The sequence below is a fragment of the Sphaerodactylus townsendi genome, linkage group LG07, assembly GCF_021028975.2.
Source record: "Sphaerodactylus townsendi isolate TG3544 linkage group LG07, MPM_Stown_v2.3, whole genome shotgun sequence".
NCBI classification, from domain to species: Eukaryota; Metazoa; Chordata; class Lepidosauria; order Squamata; family Sphaerodactylidae; genus Sphaerodactylus; species Sphaerodactylus townsendi.
In genome coordinates this window covers 31,662,907-31,688,988 of record NC_059431.1, presented here as the reverse complement: position 1 = coordinate 31,688,988, position 26,082 = coordinate 31,662,907, and the positions used below count along the sequence as shown (strand labels likewise).

General features: G+C 40.5%; 1 protein-coding gene across 1 annotated transcript in view; it reads right to left on the bottom strand.

The window, feature by feature from the left end:
* IPO11 (importin 11) overlaps positions 1-26,082 on the bottom strand; it is a 100,120-nt gene that overhangs the window by 70,115 nt on the left and 3,923 nt on the right. Inside the window, exons 2-10 of the mRNA XM_048503974.1 lie at positions 19,514-19,657; positions 18,022-18,122; positions 14,433-14,505; positions 13,565-13,768; positions 8,919-9,051; positions 7,138-7,196; positions 6,061-6,109; positions 877-947; positions 60-252 (exon numbers count right to left, since the gene is read on the bottom strand). Of these exons, the coding sequence (XP_048359931.1) occupies positions 60-252; positions 877-947; positions 6,061-6,109; positions 7,138-7,196; positions 8,919-9,051; positions 13,565-13,768; positions 14,433-14,505; positions 18,022-18,122; positions 19,514-19,651 (1,021 nt within the window). The 5' untranslated portion in view covers positions 19,652-19,657. The remainder of the gene's footprint in view (positions 1-59; positions 253-876; positions 948-6,060; positions 6,110-7,137; positions 7,197-8,918; positions 9,052-13,564; positions 13,769-14,432; positions 14,506-18,021; positions 18,123-19,513; positions 19,658-26,082) is intronic.

Here is a 26,082-nt window from a genome sequence, read left to right as displayed (position 1 = left end):
CAGCCAATAGTATACAAGCATTCCAAACATAAGTTATAACTGGGGAAGAGCCGAATTACCTTCCACGTTTTTGGATGGCTTATAAGCATAGTTTTTGACAATCATCTTAATTAAATTCATGCACTGGACAATAAACCGCTCAAACACTACTCCTTCACCAGCTTCTGTGAAAACATAGCTGACGGCAAATTCCAATGATCTCTGAATCAGAGGGGTGAATGAAAAAGGATGTTGGTCCAAGAAGTCTAAAAGCTAAAAGTGAGAGGAAGACAAGAGGATAATTAAAACAGAAAAACATATCTTCAGAGATAGCCATTTCTAGTGCCCCTTGATCTACTAATTTCTTTTGCATAACTTCTTCTGTAGTTTAGAGTGGTTTATCAGTAGCTCACTCATGGTTATTAGTGAATGAATTTTATTTGTTGAGGAACATCTGTTGTGTCTCTCTCCTGGATGTCGATCTAAAATAAAAACTTGGTACATAGATAAAAGACCCTTGTTTATCCATCTGGAACCCCAGTAGCCAGCCAATTCCCTTCTTTTCTCTTTCTCTCTCTCTCTCTCTGGGTCCAGTTTGGGTAACACAAGATTACACATTAAGTGTACTTGGTAACAGAGCTGAATAATCACTGCAAATATGTGAAGGTGAACAGATAAGCAAGGCCCGAATTGGGGGGGGGGGGGAGATTTTCTTCCTGTCCTGCCTGGTGAATGGAGGATGTAAATGTTTCCCCCTCAGGCCTTTTCCTTTAGTGTTTGCTCACCTCATGTGCCTGAACAGAGTGATGTAAAATTGTGGCATCATTTTATACTACAAACAACTATCCCAAGTAGCATAATTGAGTTTCAATAACTTTAGTAACTACTGAAACTTACCACTTTAGTAAAAAGAATTATAGTTTTTTCTAGACGATCTCTGCAGACATTAACCACTTCTGTACTTCTGCCTAGTAAATAAAAATAATATTAATATATTAATTCCAACTGTATTAAGTTTTACTTTAAAGTATTCACAATTAAAACTATTTCATATTAGTCTCCCAATGCATATGTTTAGATGCACAGATGCTGCACCATGACAAATTAAACACACACAGGAGAAACATGATGGACACAGTATTTTTTATTATTATGTTTGATATCACAGCTGCCAGTTCTTTAGCTGGTTGTTGGCCTTTCATTACAATTCGAGCCTCTCCCAAAAACCTAGGAAGTTGTAATGTATCGGCATAGTACTCCAGCAAATCCCACCAGGGCTACTTTCTAAATCTGACAGATGTTAATTTTGTCAATTTGAAGATGTTTCATGCTGCCACAGTGTTTTCAGAATGGCACCAAGGGTGCCAATTACCACTGGGACGACTTCAGATGGTTTGTGCCATAATCTCTGAAGTTCAATTTTCAAATCATGGTATTTATCAGAGATGTAGCTACCAGGGGATGGGGGGAGGGCTGCGTGCATTGCACCGGGCGCACATCTGGGGGAGTGAGGCGGAAAATCCTCCCCCTGCAGAGCCTCCCCGCACTTACCTTAGTTCAGCCTGAAAGTGCAGGCCGGAAAAGTGGCCTGTTCACTTGAGGTTGAAAATGGCCTGGTGGGAACTACACTTCCCAGGAGACCTTGCCCAAAGTATTTACTGACCTTCTCATGTTCTTTTTCAACAACCCTGCTGTCACCAGGTACCGCTATGTCGACAATGATCACTTTCTATTACTATTGTTATTAGTATTGATTTAATAACCTGCTCTCTCCAGTCAAAATGGGCTCAGAGCGGCTCACAACGTACTTATATGACACAATTACCTAAAATACTGTATAAAACAATATAAAAGAGATAATCCAACAAACAAAATACAGATGGTGCTAAAAACTTAACCAAGGGTAGATCAACTTACCCCGCCCCCAATTTAATAAAAAAAGAAAAAAAGGGGACAAAGGAAGGCCAGCCAAAATAGACCTATCACTCCTCGCTACCCTCAACTATAGGCCAGGCAGAATAGCTTGATCTTGCAGGCCCTGCGGAACTGAGATAAGTCCTGAAGGGCCCTGGTCACATTTCACAGAGCATTCAGAGCATTCCACAGTGGAGCCAAGCCTGAAAAGTTGAGGACAGCTATATATTTTGGGGCCAGGAACCATCAGTAGGATGGTATTAAAAGGGCATAAAGCTCTCTGGGGGATATATTGGGAGAGACAGTCTTGCAGTTACGCTGGTCCCAGACTGTTAAGGGCTTTAAATAGTAGAACTAGAACCTTGAAATGGATTCAGTACTTCACCTGGAGCCAATGCAGCTTATAGAGCACTGGCCGAATATGGGCCCTCCTTGGTGTCCCAGTCAGGACCCACATGGCCGCATTTTGGACCAGCTGGAGCTTCCAAGTCAGGATCAAGAGCAGCCCTGCATGGAGTGAGTTCCAGTAATCCAATCATTGCATGGATCACTGTAGCAAGGTTGGGGTGGGACTAATAGGGTACCAGTTGCCTGACCTGGCGAAGATGGAAAAATTAATTTTAAATATTCCACACAGTTACTGAAGAGCCTATTCTGAAACTTGCATCTGCCATGAATTCACTAGCTCACCTTAGACAAGCTGCTCTCTTTCAGCTTCATGCCCCATCTACAGCATGGAGATGATAATACTGAGCTACCATTACACATTACTCTGTTAGTATGTAATATAATGTTTCACTCCATTGCACTCTAAACTTTTAATATAGCTTCACTCTATAAGCCTTCTTTCCGTTTCTGGAAAATTATATGCAAAACACCTTTTAAATAGACTTGTTGATTGGATGGAACAAAGAAGGATTATGGGTCCAGAACAAATTGGATTTTGAACAGGTAAGACTACATTAAGAACATAAGAAAGAGCCTGCTGGATCAGACCAGTCCATCTAGTCCAGCACTCTGCTATTCACAGTGGCCCACCAGATGGCTTTGGGAGCTCACATGCAGGATGTGAAAACAATGTCCTTCTGCTGCTGCTCCCGAGCACCTGGTTTGCTAAGGCATTTGCAATCTAAGATCAAGGTGGATCAAGATTGGCAGCCATGGATTGACTTCTCCTCCATAAATCTATCCAAGTCCTTTTTAAAGCTATCCAGGTTAGTGGAAATCACCACTTCCTGGCAGCATATTGACTCTGTTGATAAGGAGTTGCTTTGGAATAAACTAGATAAAACGGGTATTGAAATCAGGCTCCTTTTACTTATTAAATCCCTTTACAGTAACACCACCTGCCAGATTAAGTGCCACTGGCTTTCTTACTCCTAAAATTTCAGATGAAAAAGGTGTTAAACAGGGATGCATTCTGACCCCAGTTCTATTTAATCTGTTTTTAAACGATTTAGCTCCCACTCTTAAGGAAGTCAACTCTCATTGCCCCAGTTTAGGGAATGCTGAATTACCAATTCTGCTTTATGCAGGTGATGTAGTTCTTCTGTCAAGATCTAAGGCTGGTTTAAAATGTCTTTCGAACAAGTGTAACGAATACTGAGCCAACAACCTGCTTCAAATAAATACAGCTAAATCAAAAGTAATGGTTGTCTCAAGCAGGTTTAATCCCAACACTTGGCCTGGAACAACTTAAGACATTTAAATACTTGGGAATTCACTTCCATTTTACAGCAGATTGGGCGAAGCATAGAGAGGCAGCTATTAGGGGGTGTCAGAATACTCTTGATGTGGTCGTGCGTTTTTTTTCTAAAGGACATGAATCATTTTAAAGTTTTCAATACAAAGGTGTACCATCAACTCCTTTACCAAGTTCCCCATTGGATTGGTGTCTGGAATAAATCTGTAGAGAGAGTTCAATCCACATCTCTTTACAAGATTTTTGGGGTACCCCATTGTGTTCCATATGCTGTCCTGTCTCTCGAATCAGGACAGCATTTATTGGAAACCAGAGCTTGGATGGTTACATTAAAATTCTGGTTTTGCCTTTGACAATTTCACCTATTTAGCCATTTTGAACAGCATTCTTCTGACTGGTGGAAAATTATAGAGGGCAAAATATCTTCTCCAGGTCTCTGAGAATCCTTTTATACGCACTCTGAAAATGAAATATGGCAATCCTTGAAAAAAGGTTATTAGACCAGAAATACCAGTTATTGCTGAGTGCAGCTGAGTTCTCCTTCACACTTTGGAATCCGTGCTAAAATTAGCTTGACAGCTAAATGTTTATCCCAACTACCAGAGACCAGGAAGAGATGGATCATTATTTGAGCGTGATGTAATGTGTTCCCCTCTACCGTTCTCAAGAGTCAACAATTGAACATCCCACTCCATGTTAGAACTTGTACTTATTGTCAGGATAGGGTGGAGACCCTTGAGCACATTATGTATTGTTGTCCGAGGTATGCGTTACCTAGACTTTCCCTACTTGCCCCGGCACTAGGGGAAAAAATAGGTTGTTCTGAGCATATAAATAGTGATTGTGGGATAACTGGAAAAATCACTGTTTGTTGTTAGAGGTGATCAAGATAAAGCTTGATCACCTCTTTGTTCCTGGACCTCTGGAAGCTTGATCACCTCTTTGTTCCTGGACCTCTGTGATTTGTCCAGGTTTTATTTAAGCATCATGCGGATTTTTTGCTTTGCTTTGTACTTTATTTCTTGTGAGTATACCTAATAAAGGTCACTTGAAGTCTGAACTTTGCTTCACTCTCCGCATTAGCATGTTCGCTAATTGTGTTGGTTCTACCATTCTTACTGCATTAATTTTAGCTATAATCTGCCTCAAGTCTCAGAGAGAAAGGAAAACTACAAATTAAAAATCATTTTTTAAAGAAAAATTTAATACCCCTCACTTAAAAAAAAACAACCATTCAACAAAAAAAAACTAGCATAGCATGGATAAAAAGTCCTAGAAGTGACTGGTGTGCTGTTTCCCATACAAAACAAGTTTTTTACATAGGGAAACATTTAAAAATATGTCCATCACCCTCATTCGGAACTCACACAGTCCCTTCTATCAGGAGTATATCACTTTATTTCCACCTTATCCTAGTGCATGTGTGAACGAGCAGCCCCATCTACACTGGAGGTGGTGGACTGTGGCACAAATGTGGTGCTGTCTTGTCACTCCCCAAAAAACTTCCTGGCGACATGGGGAGGGTCATAAAGTGCTATCACCTCCCTGCCTTGGAGAAGCCTCATTCGGCCACAATGGACTTACACCAGTGAGAAGGCTGGCTTAAGTCCAGACTGTGGCCTACCAATGGAATGCCAGCAAAGACTAGGAGGGAGCTGACAAATGTTGGCTCATACCCTAGCCCCAGTCCACCCTTAATATGGCAATGTTGGCACTGGGATGCTGGCACCGTGTTTGGTGCCGTGTTCCAGCACTGAGATAAGTGCCCCAGGGAGGGCAAATCCACAGGCAATTGCTGTGTGCCACTCCCAAAAGCGAATTCCCCCCCATACTTCGAATGGGGCTCTAGGTCTCAGTTTCTTTTTTTTAAGGAATAGAAAATAGGAGATTGGATTAAAGATCCCAATGAATGCACAGAGGTAGCAGAATGATCAGAGATTAATGGACCCACCCCAAAGATTCTGTTACAGATATGGAAGTATTTTGAAAAACTGGGAGTAACTTGTGTTCTACTCATCCTATAAATGATAAAAAAGGTAATTTAAACTATCATTATGCTGTTCAAGAAACAATTGCAAGCAACGGCAAACAATTCCAGACATAGAAATGTATTCTGAAACATAAATGAAGAAACTGGAAGATGTTCACATTAAACAGAAAAATAACACAATGCAGTTGTGTCTGAGTAGAGAAAGACACCAGGAGATTATGTGAAATAGAACAACTCCTCTTGGTTATCTTTCAGAGATATGCTCTAAGAGATATGCATTATTTTTCCTGCAGTATATACAGATGGAATGTTTGTGAACAAATGATATTGTAAACAATAAGAGTTTCTAGTTCTTTTGTTAGGAAGCATTTGGCAACAGAAACCAAGATATGTTTTACTACTGTAGATACAGCTCAGACTTTTGCTAGGATTTAAGATATAATGCCAAAGGTGAAATAAGCATTCTAATACTTACTGCACTCCAAAAACTGTTTTAACCGCTCAAATACTGCATGTAGAAATCCCTAGAAGATGTGAGAATAACATTTAAAGGATAACAGGCATGATTATCTGTTCTACATTGAGCTATATTTTCCAAATAAAGCAACAGTCATTTCATCAGCTTATTAAGGGCAGGAAGCACATAAAGGAGGAAAGGGGAACATGTGGCACTGCAGAAGCAGCGAAGTGGAAATGTCCCAGAGAGGTAGTTGAAAGAGAATAGTGGGTCAGACAAGTAGGAAGTAACTAAAGAACAGGACAAAATCGAGCAGTTCAATATGGAAGCAGATGCAACTGTCATTTCAATTTAAAATATTTAAAGATTGCAATGCCTACTATGTTAATGAAAACCCAATGTCAACTTTCCTAATTTTAAAACTAGTTACATTATAAGGAAAAATTCAAGCAGGCATTAATATAATTAATTTAAATTTCAACAGTTCAATATAAAGTTACCTTTAAATTTTAACAAGCCTATATAGTGACCCCAGTAATCATATCCCTTTTGGATATTGATTGTTAATGTCTTATTTAATCATTTATTTATACTTATATTTATAGCCTGCCCTCTCCCTGCACAACAAGGCTCAGGGTGAGTAACAACAATGAACAACACATAACTTAAAAACTAAATTGAAAAGAGTACAGTATAGATGGTGCTAAAAAGGCATTAGTGTGCAAAATCTAACAGTACTCCCAGCCTAATTACAGCTACACATTCAAACATTGGTATGGGATATGCCAAAATAATGGGTGAGCAAACAGCCCACAATAACACATAGCGTGGGGGGTGGGGCCTACAAGGTCCACGCTGGCTGATGGATTAACTGTATACCTGTACAGCAAATATACTACCCTGGTTCTAAACATGCTTGTTCAGTCTTCCAAACATTTGTGCTCTAAGCAGCATCAGCATTTCCCCTTTCATCCGAGAAAATTTTTCCATATGTATTAGCAACAAGAATTGTCACAGTCTCAGTTCTTAATTCCAAAGATATTTAACCACAGTATTTTTAAAAGGTAATTACAAAAAATAAAGTCTGTTGCTTACCATGACTTCTACATTTCGATGAGGCTCCACAAAGCCATGAACAGTCAATTTACGAAGCACTGAAAACATGAAAGAATGTTACTGCCTCATAATAAGCTGGTTATTTACCTGTAACTGATGTTCACCAGGTGACCATTTGTGTATTCAAGCTGATGGGCTTTGCAGATGCACAGAGAATTAATTTCAAAGCTAACTTCCAGAGCTAACTTTTATGTTTAAAAAAGCATTGACAGCGCATGTCTGAGCTTGGCATCATTTCCACCATATTTTTTCAGCAGGAAGATCTCAAAAAGGAAGATAGGGTTGAGGAGAGTACATCTGAATATTGTAGAGATGAAGGGGGAGGGGATAAGTTGCATTGTAGATTCCTGCTAGGTAGTAGTCCAGAAGAAGTGAGAGGGCGAGGTATCGATTCAAAGGAATACACTGTGGACTTGGTGCCTGTTTGGGGGGGGGGGGGGACTTTGCAAACTGGATGGGAGCCGCAGGGTGCTGGCCAGCACTGGGTGCTTGCAGGCACTGGGAGAGGGCTCGTCTGCCTTTACACTGAAGTTAACAAATTTTTTTTGGAAAACTCAAAAGGGAAAGGTTGTCCTTAATACAACCTCTTGTAAATAGAGATGAGCATTCTGCTGCGTTAAAAAGCAGCTGCTGCATGGCCATTACCAATTCTGAGTAAAGGATCGCCAATCTGCTATTGTAGCACTAGGCATGCAATCAAAACAACATGATTTACATGTCATGATTTGAATCTTGGGAGATCATGATACAATGATTCTAATTCTGTTTTAAAGTGTCTAATGAAGGCAATTTTGTGAGGTGGTTATTAAAGTGTCAGACTAGGATTCAGGAGTCCAGTCTCCTGTCTCATAGCCTAACCTGCCTTGTGGTGGTGTGGAATGAACAAAATGGAAGGGGGAACATTGCCCTGCATACCAGATTTAAAGCTGCATGTTGCATCAGTTGAACCTGATTTTGATAAACAACTAAGTGCCTCAAAACGAGCTTCAGAGTGGCATTGAACATTTACTGTGTTTTTCAAAACAAGTTTCAGGGTAGCACTGAACATTTGTTGTGTTTTTATAAATATCAAAACATATTAAAGATTTTAAGTAAATACATGTAAAACATTTACTGTATAAGCAGTTTAGTGTTTATGTTAACTAAATATTAACTTGAGCTCATTTTATCTTTTGAGTTCTGAGTGTAAATATGCATGCATTGTTTGTTCATCTAATTATTCCATTGCTTTTAATCTCATTATTGGGTCATTTCTTTGCAGTGACAACATGTAAATTTAAGATAACAGCAACTGCACTAATTACAAACATTTTGCTAACACGGGGGTACAATTTCAGGGAAATGGGTTGCCAGGGAGTATGTGAGTGAAAAAAGGTAGGGAACCACTGGTGTACAGGATACTATTTAAAGTCATTAAGTAAATCAATGTAAAATCAATGTATATTTTGAGGCTATATGTTGAAGAAAAGCTCTAATTGCCAAAAAGAAGCACATCACTATTTTGCATTCCCTGTTTATCAGCAAGCAAACTGCACATGGAAAACTAAAGATGCTCTTGAGGATTTTAATGACTGTACATTGAACTTTCTAAGGCAGGGGTCTGCAACCTGCGGCTCTCCAGATGTTCATGGACTACAAATCCCATCAGCCCCTGCCTGCTCTAAGGACAAGCAGCTTTAATTCTGAGCAGCAATATCTGAGTGCCATTTTGCTGTCTATATCTACAGTTGTACACCAACTTAACACATTCCATTAATTACCTTTCAATGATAACAGAGTTCTCTCTAACGAATTGCTAATAGCGGTTTCATCTGCAGTACAGATCTGCTGGAGGAAAGTATCTGTATGGTGATTCCACAGTGAACAAGTAAAGCTATAAATTCCAGAAGCCAGCTGCAATTTAAAAAAGAGAAAAGAAATAATTTACTCATCGAGCACCAATGAGGAAAGGCTGAAAGGCCCTTAAGCTTCAAAAGAAGTTTGAAAGGGGAAGGGGGAATTTTTCTTCAAGCCTGCCTGAGTCATAAAATTAGCTTCATGGGGTTTTTTTAACCTAGTTTAATTGTATATTTTACAATGAAATATGAGATACTATGGAAGGGCGGGGCATTACCCACCCAAAGTCAGAGGCTAGGATCCAAAGGCTATCATGCAACCTGTTTTTGGAATCCAAGCAGACTCTGAGAACACATAATTCTTCCTTATGCCGTAGAGTTGCTCTTGAAACTGTGTTTCAAATCGTGTTTAAAATTGGCAAGAGGGACCTGTTATTGGAAAAAATCATTTAATTTACTAATTAAGAGCCAAGGCTTTTGCTTTATTCTATGAAAATTATTAGAAATGTTCTTGATAAGATGTACTTTTATATTCCTGATTTGCATTAAGACTAGACTACAGATTAGACTGAATTGTATTTACAGCTTAGCTGCAAAACCCAATTCATTGTTAGTTTCTTTAATATACTTTCATGGTATTCAACACACATTTAGGATAAAAAGGAATTCCACCTAATTTAAACAATCGGAATTCCTAAAATATGGGGGCGGGGGGTGTCACTTTCTACTGTCATTATCTGTCATTTAAAGCCTAACATTGTAATAGCACTCTCTGTACACAGCACCAACAGAAAGCTTCTTATAGTGATTTCAAAAATCATCTAAGAAACAAAGTACAATGCAAACATCAGATGTAATAAGGTAGATGTCTTCACAAATAAAGAACACTATCATGTCAAATAAAAAAGGAAGTATTTTAAAATGTTATCCATAATCAAAATATCACATATATACTCCGAACAACTTCAATATGATATTGATTGGGCAGCTGAAGGCTCCTTATCTCTAAAAAAAGATTAGGAATCATGCTATTAGATTCAGGATCCTTCTCTCAACTCTTTCCTGCTCATGCTTCCTTTCCCGAAAAGCCTCCAATTAAGAACTAGATTTACACCAGCATTAAAATTAAACAGGCTCTCCTCATTAGGTTTTGATAGCAGACTACGGATCTAATACCATGCAGGCTCTCTTCCAATATTTCAACCACAGCGGTTAGGGACAGTGGGTGGACCAATGCAAAGAACCATTTTACAGTCATCTGGAAATATTTATTTGGTTCCCAAATCAAAAGAGAAGAACATTTGAATTCTAAAACAAATATAATTTGAGCACAGCTAGCCTGACACTGAAAACAAATGTGCCTTCTCCGCAACATGATTATATAAAACGTTAACAGACGTGAATTTTGAACTGAACACTTTGCAGAGCAAAATGACTTTTACTGCAGTCTTGTGTAGAGTTACTCCACTATGATCCTACTCAAGTCAATAGGCTTAGATTGTAGAAAGTCTGCATAGGACTATACCACTGCACAACTCACACTCTAATATACACAGGACTGGGATAAAATGTTGGAAGATCATGGCCAAACTACACATTACATCTATCAATAATCTTAATGGAGAACTTCACCAAGACGCTAGCTGCAAGTTCCCTGTGAAAATTTAATTCAGAAGTACTGTAGGAACCTAATTCAGATTGGGACCTCAATGTGGGGGGTGGGGGAGGAGAGGCTTCTCCCTGCCTGTGGAGCTGTTTCACCCTCCTACACCATGGTCCCAATCGAAATAGGGCCCGGCAAAACTTGTAATTTGATTCAAAAATTACAACCAGCTTTCTGCTGAAAGTCCCCATAGAGATCAGGTGGTAGAGGCAACATGCAGGAGCCGGTGTAGTGGTTAAGTGTGTTGAATTATGATCTAGAAAACTCAGGTTTGAATCCTCACCCTGCCAGGGAAACTTGCTGGGTGACATCTTGGGCCAGTTATGGACACTCAGCCTAACCAATCTTGTAGGGTTGTTGTGAGAATATAAGGGAAGAGAGAAGGACATTGCAAACTATTTGGAGTCACCACTGAGGAGAAAGGTGAGGTATAACTGAATAAATAGTTTAGACCTCAGCCAAGATGCTGCACTGTGAAAAGCACAGCAGTGATTAATAAAATGACACAAATACTACATCACATTCTCAGGCAACCTGAAAACCATTCCAGGTATGAAAATTGCACCAGACTGTTTGTTAACACTATTTTGATGACAGATACAAAGCTAAGCAAAATGTAAACTAATTAAACTCCCCCCGCTAAAAAAATTATTTAAATTACAGCAAAGCATGGCAGAATGGAGGCAGATGGCTGTTAATTTACAAGTATTCTGCCAGTATTTCTCAGACATAATCCCATTTATGTCTTAAAACACAATTACGTTCTCCAGAAAATAAATTAATTTTATCCATTCCACACAAAAAAACCCAAGAATGTGCTATATATCAAAGATACTCCTACCCCCATCCCTATGACCATGTGAGCAAAATCCCATCTGCTATCTTACACATCATGCTCCAGACTCTGCATTTTTTGTACTGAAAAACTTACTGTGGGGAAAGGGCTTTTTGACATTATGTTCATCAAAACAAAAATTTATTCCATAATACTTTAAGACAAATTTAACCCCCCCCCCCCCCACACACACACACAGCTGTTCCAAAACAGTATTGTCGGAAGGATATTTGCATTTTAACTGATAACATAAAATAAAATGTGTTTGCAGGAAATGAAGATAAAATAGAGCAGATTTTAAAATTCATTTGCTTTAGTAAAGCCCAATGCAGATGACTTAAGTTAAGTGTTACAACTAAATTCCTAAACCACAGTTGAGAACAGGTTGCAAACTGAGGCCCCTTCCGCACATGCAGAAAAATGCACTTTCAATCTACTTTCACAATTGTTTGCAAGTGGATTTTGCTATTCCACACAGTAAAATCCAGCTGCAAAGTGCATTGAAAGTGTATTATTCTGCATATGCAGAAGGGGCCTAAGATGTGAAACTATGCGTTAACCATAGCTTGGGCTCATGCACTTCCTTATCCTTCCTTACTTCACCATAGTTTGTTCTTACGCTCTTCGTATCTTCACCAGTGAGCTTCTGAGAGTAAAGAACAAAGTTCAGACCATGTTCCAAATAGGGAAACCCTTCTGGTTTGCCAAGTACAAGAGGACTCACTCACACACTCCTGCACCTAGGTTTGGAGACAAACTTATTTTCAGGTTTATGTCATCCAAACATGCAAGCTCTGTTTTGCTCTTATCCTGCAAACCGAAATTCCACACTGGGAATGAATAATTCTTTGGAACCTAGTACGCAGAAAAAGTGAGTTCTACTACACAAAATAAGTAAACTCTAAGCACATCTGGCCTGACACTATGCCCGTTTCCGCACAAATGCGGAAGCGGCCAGGTCGGCGTACTCGATGCCGACCCAACGACGCTAGGACCGTCCGCACAGACGGTCCTAGAAAGAGCCAGGCAGCCGGCGCTGCAGAGTGCCGGAGCCCGGCCGACCCGGCGTGTCCCCGGGCCTCCGGTGCGTCGCTGAGGCCTGGGGACACGCCCCCCCTGGCCCTGCGCGCCTGCTCCAGCGGCGCAGGGCAGGGAGTCGTGTTCCCAGGCCTCGGCGACGCGCCGGAGGCCCGGGGACAAGGTAAGTACAGGGAGCGAGGGGTGGCCGGGGAAGCCGCTGCCATTCACACAGCAGTGGCTTCCAGCCGGCGTTTCCCAACAAGTGCGCTTCCGAGCGCACTGGGGAAACGCCGGCGTCGGGATGAAGCGGCCCGGTGCAAGAGGCGGGCGGCTGACGCAGCTGCGCGCTAACGCGGGCGGCCTGGGGACGGCGTTTTTGCCGTCCCCAAGCCGCCGTTTATGGCCTGTGCGGAAAGGGCCTGAAAGAAATGTACCTTCCTACAAAATTTATCTTATCATGAGTAAAAATCAGGAGTGCCCAGTGGGCTCAAGAGATTTCTCTCCCGCTCCTTGTTCAGTATCAACAGTGGTGCTACCAGGAGACTTTAAAGTTACTCATCATTACCCTTAACTAGAGTCTGGAACAAGATTCTGAAGTAGATTTCAAACACTGGTTTGAAGCTAGCTATGGTTAGCATCAAGCTCCCTGAAGACATAATTCTACATCATGTATAATGCTGAATGAAGAAGGGACAGGGGAATTTTCTGGGAAGGAAGAAGATACATGAAAAGTCATGGTGCACAGCTAGTCTTTTACTCATGTTTAAGAGAGCAGAAGACATTATAATAGTACTGGACAACATTCACTCACTTTATTGATTTTGTTTTGCAAAAGAGAATATCGTCAAACATTTTGTCAACCAACCATTTTCAAAGAAAGGCTAAAAAAATACTTTCAAAAAGAAACATCACTGACAAAGCTGCATTTCATGTTTCCAATACTATTGTTAGCTACCCTGTTCTAAACTGTGGAAACCAGAAACACCAAAACTACATGCCCAACACAAGAAATTAATTTGTCTTAAAAGGTGTTCTACTGCAAGTGATACTTACATCATAGAAAAGTTTTCTGTCTGCAGCAAGCCGTTTTGATGACAAAGTCTTTGTAACGTGATAGAAAGTAAGCAAAGCTCTGTGTTGGCGAAGATCATCCTGGATTTTAACAGATTCTACAAGGATGGGAATTAGTTCTGGCCACTGCCTAGGGCAATCCAGTCGAGCAACTTTTGCTATTAGGACTGAAATCTGTGTAGCAATCTATAAAGACAACCAATGGACACCCAGAGTTAAAACAGCAGACATATATTTTAAAGTCATGTCAAAAATCTAAAAGAGAAGGATGATTAAACCCACCGATTTCAGTTTTAACAACCTCAATTGTCTATTGAAACATCAACTAACATTTAACAAAGTTTTACTGAGCTGATTAATTCATTTAAAAAATCATGCAGTAGGAGCAAAGAACTTCCCTGGAATTTGTTGTGTAATCCTAAACTATTGAACCTTCCTAAATCCAACAGTCTTGGAAGGTTGTGACTGCTTAAAAATTCTACTGCTAGCAGTTTATCCTCCTATGAATGTACCCTGAAACAACCACCTTCTCAGATACTGTCATGAATTGATAAAGCAGGCTGGATGTTTTCCTGGTAAATTTCTACAGGTTCTCCTTGAAAGAAATTCTACAGAAAATTTAAGAAAGGAAAAGTGAAAAGAAATTTGCTTTAAGAATCTCCAGATGTGCAGTTATGTTTGATCAAAGTAAGCGATCATCAGGAATATTCTGCTTATATGAGCAAAGATAAAATATTTCTCCAAATATATACTTTTTTTTTCAAAAATCAAATCCATTCTATTTTGAATTTAAGGAAATTCAAAAAAACACTTTGGGAAAGAATTACTACTCTTTTATATCATTACTAACCTGATTTATTGGCTCATTGAAGTTTGCAATAAGCCCTGCACGCAATGTAGATTTCTCCTCTTCAGAAAGAGCACTGGTCAAACACAGACATATATTAATGAATAAAGATGAACATTAGAAATACACAAGAATTTGAACTTTTCGTTTCCTAAAATCAACATAGCTGAGAGTTTTCTGTGCTTGGCAGGACTAATTCCTGGCCACATTCAACTACAGAGCAAATCACGCAGGTGATAGTGAAATGAAGACAAACCACAGGAGCAATGCCACATGCAAGTCTGCTCAGAAATAACTCCCATTTCAGTCATCAGGGCTTACTCTCAAGGAAGTGCCCTTAGGATTGGAGCCAAAATATCAGACCCACAACGGTAGTGCAATAATTTTTTGCTTCAAATCTTTTTGATTTGATTTGATATTACCCCCATTTTTGTGAACTTAGAAAATGAAATTCATCAAACTCGACTCAGCAATAAGGTTAACAGCATAAATTTGGGAAATTAAGTATAGGCTGAAACTCTAAAAAAAAAGATATATGACATAAATGGAGATTATAAAGGGAAGAATGCCTGAGTTTTGGTTTGCATTCCAGATTTATGTCAGCAAAGAAAAGCTGGCTGAGAAATTTTACAATAAGCCATAAGAGCACTGAAGCTGATAAAAAGCTGAATTGATCAAGGGATACAGGTAAGAGTGTGAACCTACATGCTTCTCTCCCAAGCAACAGCTGCATCCAACAAACCCTGTATGGAAGTTTTAAAAGCAGCTTGCAATATGGAAGAAAGCAAACAGATGATACTAGAAAAGACGAAGCTCTACTCAGTTTGGCTCTCCCTTCATGTTTTCTGGAAGATAGACAAAGCTTGCAAGCAATTTATCAATTTAAGTATTAGTCAAGGTAATCTTAAATTTAGCATTAACAAAAACTCTTCAAAATACATTAAGCATATTTGTTGAAGAAGACTTGGACCCTTGTTAGGCATTTGGAACATTTTGCTATCTGAGAAAATGCCCAACATGATAAAAACTGAAAAAGATGAATACATATTAAAAGAACATTCAGAGTACACTGATTTCAAAAATACTTTAGAAAGATTGGACAATAAGAATTGAAAAAGGCCTTTGGAAGCTATTCCTGTTGTGCAGTACTGACACCTACTGGATGGTTGAAGTAATCAGACCTTTTCCTCCACAATCACTCTTTCAGGAAACTGTTCACAACTTAGAAACTTCTCTTTAGCAATGAATGCTGATTAATTGCTCCATTCAATGATGCTAATGATTTAATGTCAATTATTACTTTTTCCCGCTAACCCCTTTAAATGTGCTATGGAAACATTAACTACTATTAATGAACATATGAACCAGGAAAACTATAGAACAGATAATATACACATTTGAATAAGTGCACAAATGTTCAGAAGAACTTGCCATGTTCATTTACATTGATATTTTACGGACTACACAAGCATTTTAGAGATGAGTTAACAAATCACACATCCAAAGATATAAGACACTGCCACACAGGGTGTGAAATCATTTAGATTTAAGCCTATAAAACTTGTCAACTATAAGCTGTAAGAAATTCAAGAAAAGTGGCACATAAAACATGTATAAAGATAAACAGGAAAAGTTAATGAATTGTCAGTGATCCATGAAACAGAAATTCCATTACTGTTGACAGACACAAGAATAACCTAGCTGATAAGAATGACAAAGGATCAAGGCAACATAATCCCACCTCTGACAGAAATCGCCTCCACATCAGCCTGCAGGTGTGCAGAGACCATTATAAATCAGAATCATGGCATGTGGGAAGGAGATTAGGGAGATTAAGTCTTTCCCATCCTGAAACACTGTTTTTCTTTATCTGAAAAACCCTTCAGAGATAAATATTTGCACTGCTGAGAAAAAATACCATCAAACAGTAGCACACTAGGACCCATTCAGGTTAGGAAAACAGCAGAGGGCGGTGTTTAAAACCTCATCATCCCTTGTACTGCAGTGATGATCAAAATCAGGCCCCCACACTGTGTGCCAACTATTTGAAGAAGAACAAAAAGCAAGAGGACATTAAAAAAACTCATGGGTCATGTTCGATTTGGCTTTCAGACAGACATGGCAAAAGAAGAATGGCACAGGTATGCCCAATGTCATGTAAAGAGCTACTTAGTGACTGTCTATATGTTACAGAAGCAACAAGGAGTGAATAGGATAAGCCACCAAAAGGAAGCATTTGCAAGATGTCCACACGTGCAAGCGGCCCCAGCAGAGGCCGGCGCAGGAGAGCCGCCTCTTCCCCGTCCCTCTCCCACTTACCTCGTCGCTGTCGTCGCCCTGCTGGCCTCCTAAGCCCCGCCCACACTGCCCTCCAACCTCCAGGGGTCGGAGGACAGCGAGGGAGGGTCTTAGGAGGACAGCAGGGCGACGACGGCGACGAGGTAAGTGGGAGAAGGACGGGGAAACAGCGTGTTCCCGGCGATGCTGTTCGCACCGCGCAGCCGGGAACACGCTGTTTACTCAAAAACTACCCTTTAAACGGGTGTTTTTGAGGGTGGCCTGACGCCGCCCTGAGGGAGGGAAAGGGGAGCCAGGCGTTTTTGCCGTCCCCAGGCCGCCGTTTTTGGCCCGTGCGGAAAGGGCCAAAGTTAAAGAAAAATTAAATCTTGCAGAGCAATATCTGAAGACTTTGTTCTGCCATGTTTGGGGCATAGTCGGGGCTGAGGAGGGAAGGGTAACAGATTGGCAACAACAGCCAGGAGGGTGATAAGACGGCAGGGGCAACTTTGATTGCTGCTGTTGGTAAAAGAAGACAAGCAAGGAAGCACCAAACAATCTTTGGGAAGAAACGCCCTCCCACTGGCTGAATGACAGTGATGGGTGTGCATTTGCATGACAAAATGATTTAAGGCAAAAACACAGTTGTGCTCACTCTCTGCTCCCAGTCTACTCCCCCCACTGCCCCCGCCTCGCACCACACAGGGAAGAAGGCACCCAAGGCAAGCAGTCTGCTGTAAGCCTCCAGTCCAGCCGATAGCTCTTAAGCCCCCAAACCCATTACTGGCCAACTCACTAAGGAGATGTGGATCTGAATTCATCACATTATGCCACCTGGATAGCTTTAAAAGGGGCTTGGACAGATTTATGGAGGAGAAGTCGATCTATGGCTACCAATCTTGATCCTCCTTAATCTGAGGTTGCAAATGCCTTAGCAGACCAGGTGCTCGGGAGCAACAGCCGCAGAAGGCTATTGATTTCACATCTTGCATGTGAGCTCCCAAAGGCACCTGGTGGGCCACTGCGAGTAGCAGAGTGATGGACTAGATGGACTCTGGTCTGATCTAGCTGGCTTGTTCTTATGTTCTTATCCTCAGCTCTTCTTCATGAGAACAAGACAGGAGGAAACAAGGACTACAGGGGTGGGGGGGGGATGGAATTTCCACTTCCTTACAGGCAAGCTCTTGCAGGTTGCTTATCATGTATAAGACACTCTTTCCGCACTCCTTGTCAGGAAGTTAATATTTTGCAGATAGCCAGAAGCCTGTAAAAACATTCTACTATAAAAAAAAGAGACAGGAAATTCCTTCCTTACTGTGGTGCTACTCGTCTCCAATACCGGTCAATTCCATTTTTGAAGTAAAGCACCGCTAACCACCGCACATTCACATCCAAGGTGTGATTTGTGAAAATAGTCTGTAAAGAAAGTATAGAATTCAGCATGCATATATATATATATCTTGAAGTCAAGCCTGGTGAAATCACCATTACCATTTCATCAGCCTACACATAGAAAATTAACTCAGTTAAAAACAGCAAAAGTTTTGGCATTAGTATTCTTATATGCTACACAGGCAATGGCATGTATAATTCTAATTTTATATTGATGTTACATGTCATCTGTCTAGCCACATCAATAAAACATCTATTGAAACTTCTTTTCATGATAAATTGTGTTCCATGTCAAATTCTCATTCAGTTAAATGAATTAGCATAAACATCCCTTGGGGCCATTCTCCTTGATTGGAATGGCTAGAAAAACATTTCCAAGTTGTAAGAACTTTGTTATTTAATTCCAATTAAAATTCATTTCTTTCCTTTAAATTACTGTGGGAAGAATAAAACAGAAAAAGAAAAGAATATCCCCTGATCTGTGAGCCTTTGAAACATCAAGTAACTTTTAACATGCAGGGAAGATGATGCAGCACACTACATCAGCTCTTCTGAAATGGTACTGAGACTGTTTCAAGTGTGAAAAGACAGAACTCATAAAGCGTATTCTGCCTATGTCTGTCCTGACTTGCTTACTGCTGGCCACTATAATGAAATAGGCATATTCAGAGCTTCAAAGGTTATTGACTGAACTATACTATTCAAAGTACAGTTCAAAGCATGCACATACGCTATTTTCAGACTAAACATTAGCAATTTTGAAATCCCTACCAATTAACTAATGAGGCAGAATATCTGAAACAATTATAAATGCCAGTACCTCTTGGGCTCATTCTCACTTTTCACAGACTCAAAGTCTTTGGAAGAGTCTAATCAGAGAAGAGACCCAGTTTGGTAACCTTTTCATGGCTTTTTCTACCTGTGGGTAAAGTAGGCAGGCATGCAAAATGCAAACACTGCAACAACGACATGCAAGTGCCTGGTGGCCTCAATGAAATAGAAGCCAGATACTTATGAAATTATTGTGCGGTAAACTATCTATGTATTTCAAACAGTGTAGCCAAATCAGTAACTGTTTTGATATAACTGCAAAGCTAATCTGAAAAGTTATTATTCAAAAAAGGAAACCTTCATCTGATTGTAAATATTAAGATTATAGAATGAGTCTTTATGTAGAAAACCATTATTTAAATCAAGTCTTATTGACTAGTGATTTAAACTGTGTTATAAATTGAGGCGATTTAAATCAAATTCACCCTGATTTTCAACATCAGTGAACATAATCATCTTTTTTAGAAAATATATCCAAGGAGCTGAGCAATACATCCATTGTTGTTCATACCAGCAAGATAGTGGATATGAAAAATGTTGAAAAGATTGGAGAAAAACAACCGCATTTCACGGCAGTACCTTACCAACAATACCGAATAGAAACCTGGTTGCGTCTCCCACTGTTTCAATTGTTCCTCGGCTGGTTTCAGAACAGCAGTATCTTGACTGGTGGCTTGAGTCAAGACCTGAAGCACAATACTACTGGCACTATTGAGATCCATGAAAATCTGACAAAGATATTTGCAGAGATAAGTATTAGTATAAGGATATACATTATTTGGCTAGCCGACAAGACACTATTGCTTGTTATCTGACAACTTCGCCTTTTACTGATCTTCAGACTTTTAGGTGATTTCTACTGCAGAACACAGCTGGAGAAAAATATCTTATTGTAATAAACAATTCAAAAATTATTGCCTCTGTTGGACCAATATGGCATGGCACAGAAAGACTGAAGAGCAAAAAGTCATTCAAGAAGTCACCCAAAACTTAAACTCTTCTAGATAGAGGCTCCCGCTGCCAGAACTGACATCAAACAAAAACACAACACACTCTACATTTCCACGCCCTGCAACAGTCATTGACAAGTGCACAGAAGACATAATTACAAAAATAGCTGTAATGTTATAGCAAGCATGGGCTTTTTGATTAGAGTTACTAACCTCAAGGTGTGGTCTGCATTTTTCCAGAATTACAACTGATGTCCAGATTACAGAAATTAGTTCCCCTTGGCAGGGGTGGCCAACCTATGGCGCTCCAGATGTTCGTGGACTACAATTCCTATTAACCCCTGCCAGCATGGCCAATTGGCCATGCTGGCAGGGGCTGATGGGAATTGTAGTCCTCGAACATCTAGAGTGCCATAGGTTGGCCACCCCTGCAGAGCAGGATCAATTATGCCACATCCCCACATCATAACTTCATCCCTTTCTCAAACTCCACCTGCCCAGGTACCACCCCCAAATCTCCAGCAATTTCCCTAGCTCCAGCTGACAACCCTGTTTTCCGTAGCTAAAATGAAACCTTCCGATTTATAAATATTAGTCAGGCAAACAGCTATTCACCCCAGTCACCATACCAATTAACATCACTTCCTGGCAAATCAGGCAGAAACGGTTTTGAAAAAGAGTAGGCTCTGTTTCTTTCCACTCATTAGTACAAAAATAACTAATACTGCTATGTGTGGGCAAGTACACTGATAAAAGATTCATAGAACAGTCACTTTTTGTGGGCTTTTTGCAGACTAACTGGTACAGATGATTTAATAGCACCAGTCTTTACCATTTTAATATTTTGCTATCATAATAATGGAAATATATTTAAAGGGAGGGTTGCTTCAAACTTTACAGGTCAAAAGGGTGCAAAATAAAACCAGTGAGAGTCCCATTTTTACCCCATAACATATCATGTCTGCAAGCAAAGGCAAAAAGAAGAAACAGCTCATATGTTACCGGTCTGTTACCCAACAGCCCCCCCCCCCCCCCGCTTATGTTCATGTGGCTTCCATTTTAGTGCTGAGACATGCATTAGAAAAAACAAATATCTGGCAAGCACACAACAAAAAGCAGAGCAATGGCAGAAGAAGCGGAGTCACAGTGGATTCAATCAAGCTACCTGGAATGGAACAGGTATCCCAGGAAGTTGCCTGGAAAGCCCTCTAGCATTCAGATCATTAATTGGGCTCTGTTATAATCCTTATAGCAACTCGCAGACCCTTTTGAAATCAAGTGTTTCCATTACCTTGTCATAGGCCACAGGTCCACATTTGGGTTTGATTCATTAGTCTCGTTTCTCAACTTTAGAATTGTCCACCAAACCCATTACTTTGCTCAGGCTCAAGCTGTCCTCGGAAACACTTGTTCCCTGCTTAGCACTCTTCCCTCTTTTACCTTATTTGGAACTACAGTGGTACCTCGGTTTTCGTCGATAATTTGTCAGAAAGGAATCGATGAAAACCGAGGCAACATTTCCCATAGGAATCAATGTAAATCCAATTAATCCGTTCGAGGCACTCCAAAAAGTGCCTGGAATGGATTAATTGGATTCCTGAATTCCAGCCGGGAGGCAGAGGGAGCTCCTTATTTGGGCAGTGACATCAGGGGGAGTCACTGCCCAAATAAGAAGCTCCCTCTGCCTCCCGGCTGGGCTTCCTCAAACCCCAGCCAGCCGAGAGGCAGAGGGAGCTCCTTATTTGGGCAGTGACACCCCTTCTGCCTCCCAGCTGGCTGGGCTTCCTCGAACCCCAGCCGGGAGGCAGATGGAGCAAAAGGAAGGAGGGGGGAACCTTCCTTTCACTTGGGTGACTTCCCCTGAAATGGGAGGGAGGGAGCGACGAAAACCGAGGCAATCAATGAAAACCGAAACAAATTTTGCCAAGAAAAAGTTGACGAAAACCGAAACTGACAAAAACCAAAGTCAACAATAACCGAGGTACCACTGTATTCCCAGGATTCCTCTCTCCTTTCTTTGCAGTTAGGACAGAAACCAGGTCCTTCCCCTTTCCCCATGCACATACAGAAAATAGACCTTTTGTGTCTCTGCTGCTTGTGCTGTAAGTGGTAGCAGAATTCTTCACCAAAATGTGGTTGCAGTTGGCTCAAACAACTTGTGTTTGTGCAGCTGTAGATGCCTTTTTGGTATGCAGTATCTATATCTCCTTCTCCATCTAGATTTACTTGATGCCTGAACATTTGGACAACCAAGACTGGTACTATAAAACTCTTTCTCTCTCATCTTGGCCTTCTCCTTCCCTGCCGGAGAAGTGTAGCTTGTTTGGGTGATAATGTAACTTGCTCTTTAGTTATCATTTATTGTAAGGTTCTTTTGACTGCTTAAGATTTACTAATCCTTATGAAAGATTACTTGCCCATTTTTAAAAGTACTGGTTTTCACCTTATCTGTGTCTAACATTCCTTCTAAATTCCCTGTTAATTAAGGATTCATTACTAGTGTGGGAGCCCTTTTGACAGAATTGGAATTAATTTGTTTTGGCCATTGCGGAAGACTAAGCTAGCAGCTCCCTAGGCAAGCAGTAAAGGAGAGTTGGGAGGTGGGAAGAAGGCTATTTGCTCACATGGGGCTATTTTGGTGCGGGATGACAGAAAGAGGCCCTATTCCAGTGGTGGCGAACCTATGGCACAGGTGCCAGAGGTGGCACTCAAAGCCCTCTCTGTGAGCACGTGCAAACAGAGTGCCCCTCACACACACACATATACATTGGCCTGGGCCGCTGGGCTCGATTATGAGACCTACTTTTGGGGAAGAAATGTAGGTAACCCTGTTAAGCGCTGTTAAACCCCACTGATTTTCATGCAAAGAACTAAAGCACGATCCTTTACTTGGGAGTAAGCTCGGTTGCTGGCAATGGGGCTTGCTTCTGAGTAAACCCTCTTAGGATCATGATTCACCCATTCAAAGCGTTGCACGGTTGCTTCAAAGCAAAGCCACTGATTACCTCCAAGCTTACTCCTGCGTAACGTACACCTCGGAGCCAACCGTTTTTTTCTAAACTAAAACCTCAGTATTCAGGTTAAATTGCCGTGTTGGCACTTTGTGATAAATAAGTAGGTTTTGGATTGCAATTTGGGCACTCAGTCTCGAAAAGGTTCGCCATCACTGCCCTATTCCCTCAGGCATGAGTCTAGGATGCCCACACATTCTCATCAGACATGGATACAAAAGTGAGTTTATTTATCTAACATTTTGTTGTGAACTGCCCTGAGCCCCTTGGGGGAGGGCAATACATAAATTCAATTAAATAACTAAAATATAAATAAAATAAACATAGGGTGACTTTTCTCCCACAAATTTGGAACCCACTGCAATTAACGACACAGAATTTAAACAACAAAGGTAAAATTAAGCTAGAGGCCAGCCACAAAATTTATAAATCAGCTTTCGGTGTAAATATACCAATTGCTGCCTTTCCATGAATACCCAAATATCCTCCTAAAATATTTGGACTGACAGTCTTACCGGAAAATCATCAGCAAGGAGGGCGCTGTCAAGTGTACAAAGAGGGTGTCCCATAAAATGAGGGTTGAAGTTGAAAAGTTATCATGCCCCTAACACTAGAAGGATGAGACAGAAAACACTGCTACTAACAAAGCAGCCACACTTGTTCACACAGGGACAGGCAGTCCTTCAGAGTATCTACTAATGTGTTATCATACACTTGCTACTCCAGAATGAGAAGGAACCTCAAGAACTGGAAGTAAAAGAGACCCAGCCAGTTAAAAGTAACATATTGCAAAGGCAACACAAGTGAATGGAAGCCCCTATGCCAGTGAATGGAAGCTGCTACACTAGGGGTCCCCAATACAGAGCCCGTGGCAGCCATGGTGCTTGCCAACAACTTTCCTGGTGCCCACCAAGTACTTTTAGAAAGTGGGTGTGACTAGGTGGAGCATTTGCCCACCAGGGTTTCTGATTGGCTGTGCAGATTAAAAGATATCCTGTTAAACAGAGTTTCTGCCTCAAATATTGAATTCTCACTATTTGAATTATGCACAAACCCACTCCCTGACATCCTGTGGTCCTCCTGAAGCAGCCATTTTGTGATTGTGCCCACCGTTCTATGTCAGAATTCCAAAGGTGCCTGGGGGCTCAAAAGATTGGGGACTCCTGCCCTATGCTATATTTGGCTCCCAGAGGGATCTCATTTGGATTTTTGCCAGTCTAAAGAGGTATAGAAAACATGGGATGTGTGATGACTTATGGGTTGAAGCACTGTTCCTCATTCATCTTTGACCCCCTAAGAAAACTGATGGCCAAAGAGACGAAACAAGTTTGTGATCTAATGTTTATGTCTCATAAGAAACATCCCAGGTGGCTAACAATAGCACACAAGAATTTAAAATACAGTAAGAATGTAAAACATAAAACTACTTGACAACAACATACTGCTAGAGTTTTTCATATAACCAATCTCCTGAAAGGTTGTGTTATCTAAGGCACAATACACAGAGCCAAACATGAATGCTATTTCAACCACAAGCAATACAGCTTATGTAAGGGATTTTATATTTTTCACGTTTTTATTTGTTTTCCTATTCCAATTTTTAAAAGTAATAGATTCCTTTTACATAAGCAATTTCTCCACAAATGCTGTACCTGTTTAAAATCTGGACTGTGCAACTTAACCATTAGACATAGAGAAGACAAGAATTTTCCAGGCATCTCTGTATTCTTTAGGGATCGACTCCAACATACAAGAAGTAGTTCAGCTGAATGGAAAATTCTAATTATTTTCCATAAAACACAAGTTTGGTATAAAAAGTTCTTCTCTTTTAAGTGTAAATTATAAGGACTGTATCTGATTAAGGAAACCAGATTAAAGAAAACAACAAATCATTAGAATGATTGCTAAAATACAACTGTCAAATTAAAGGGAAAGTAATTTTAGTATAATTAAAAAATAAAATTAGGCAGTAAACGAAAGTGCCCTACCAAGATTGAAATGCATAAAATAGAAAAACATTTCAATCACAGAAAAAAACCTTGTAAATTCTCTCAAATATCTAGAGGTTCCTTTCTGTAAAGATTCAGCTTCTACTTAAAATATTAGAAAATAATCTGGCTTCAGTCATTATATAAATTCATAATTTATTATATATTATTACTCTCTTCGGATGATTCTGAACCATGATTAAAAGAACTGGAAGCAAAAGAATGTGGCTATGGAACTGACCCACAACACAAGATAAAATTACTGAATTTGGCTATCTAACTTTACACTATACCCATCACCTTAAATTTATCTCCCTAGCTGTTAACACAATAACCATCAAGTAATTCCTTTACTCTTAGTCTATAAAAGATCTGTGAGTCTTGTTTGGTGTCAGAGAGATACAAGGAAAACTGTTGGCCTTTGAAATTTTAATGGAGAAGCACCTTTTGGCTTGGAAGCTTTTAAATTATTGTTGTTGTTGTTTTGTTGTTGTTATGGTAGATTTCACAGCTGCCAGATGTTTAGATGGTTGTTGGCCTTTCATTACAATTCGAGGCTCTCCCAGAGGTCTAGGAAGTTGTAATGTATCAGCGTAGTATTTGTGCAAATCCCAGAAGGGCTCCCTTCTGAATTTGACAGATGTTAATTTTATCAATTTGAAGATGTTTCAAGTGCTGCCCTACTGTTTTCGGGATGGTGCCCAGGGTGCCGATTACCACTGGGACGACCTCAGCTGGTTTGTGCCATAGACGCTGAAGCTCACTTTTCAAATCATAGTATCTAGTGACCTTCTCATGTTCCTTTTCAATGACCCTGCTGTCACCAGGTACTGCTATGTTGATGATGGTCACTTTCTTGTCCGCGATCACGGTGATGTCTGGTGTAATATGTGCCAACCACAATTGCTGTGGTATCTGAATTGGTAAACTATAATTAACAGTGTCATGATCGGTTCTCCCTCTATATCGGACAGCGAAGATGACAGCAGCCTACCACACACCCCTGTTAATCCCCCCACTGACAGCGAAAGAATGTTTCAAGAGTGGAGGCGTGAGAGCAGCTGTTCATCAGAAGATGAACCAGCTGTTGATCCAGAGTTCTCTGCGGGGCCCTCGAAGTTAGGACTTTCTCAGAATCCACCCTCAGCACCTCAAGCAGTCTTCCCGGTTCACCCACCCCTTCAGAACAGAGTCGCCAATGGTT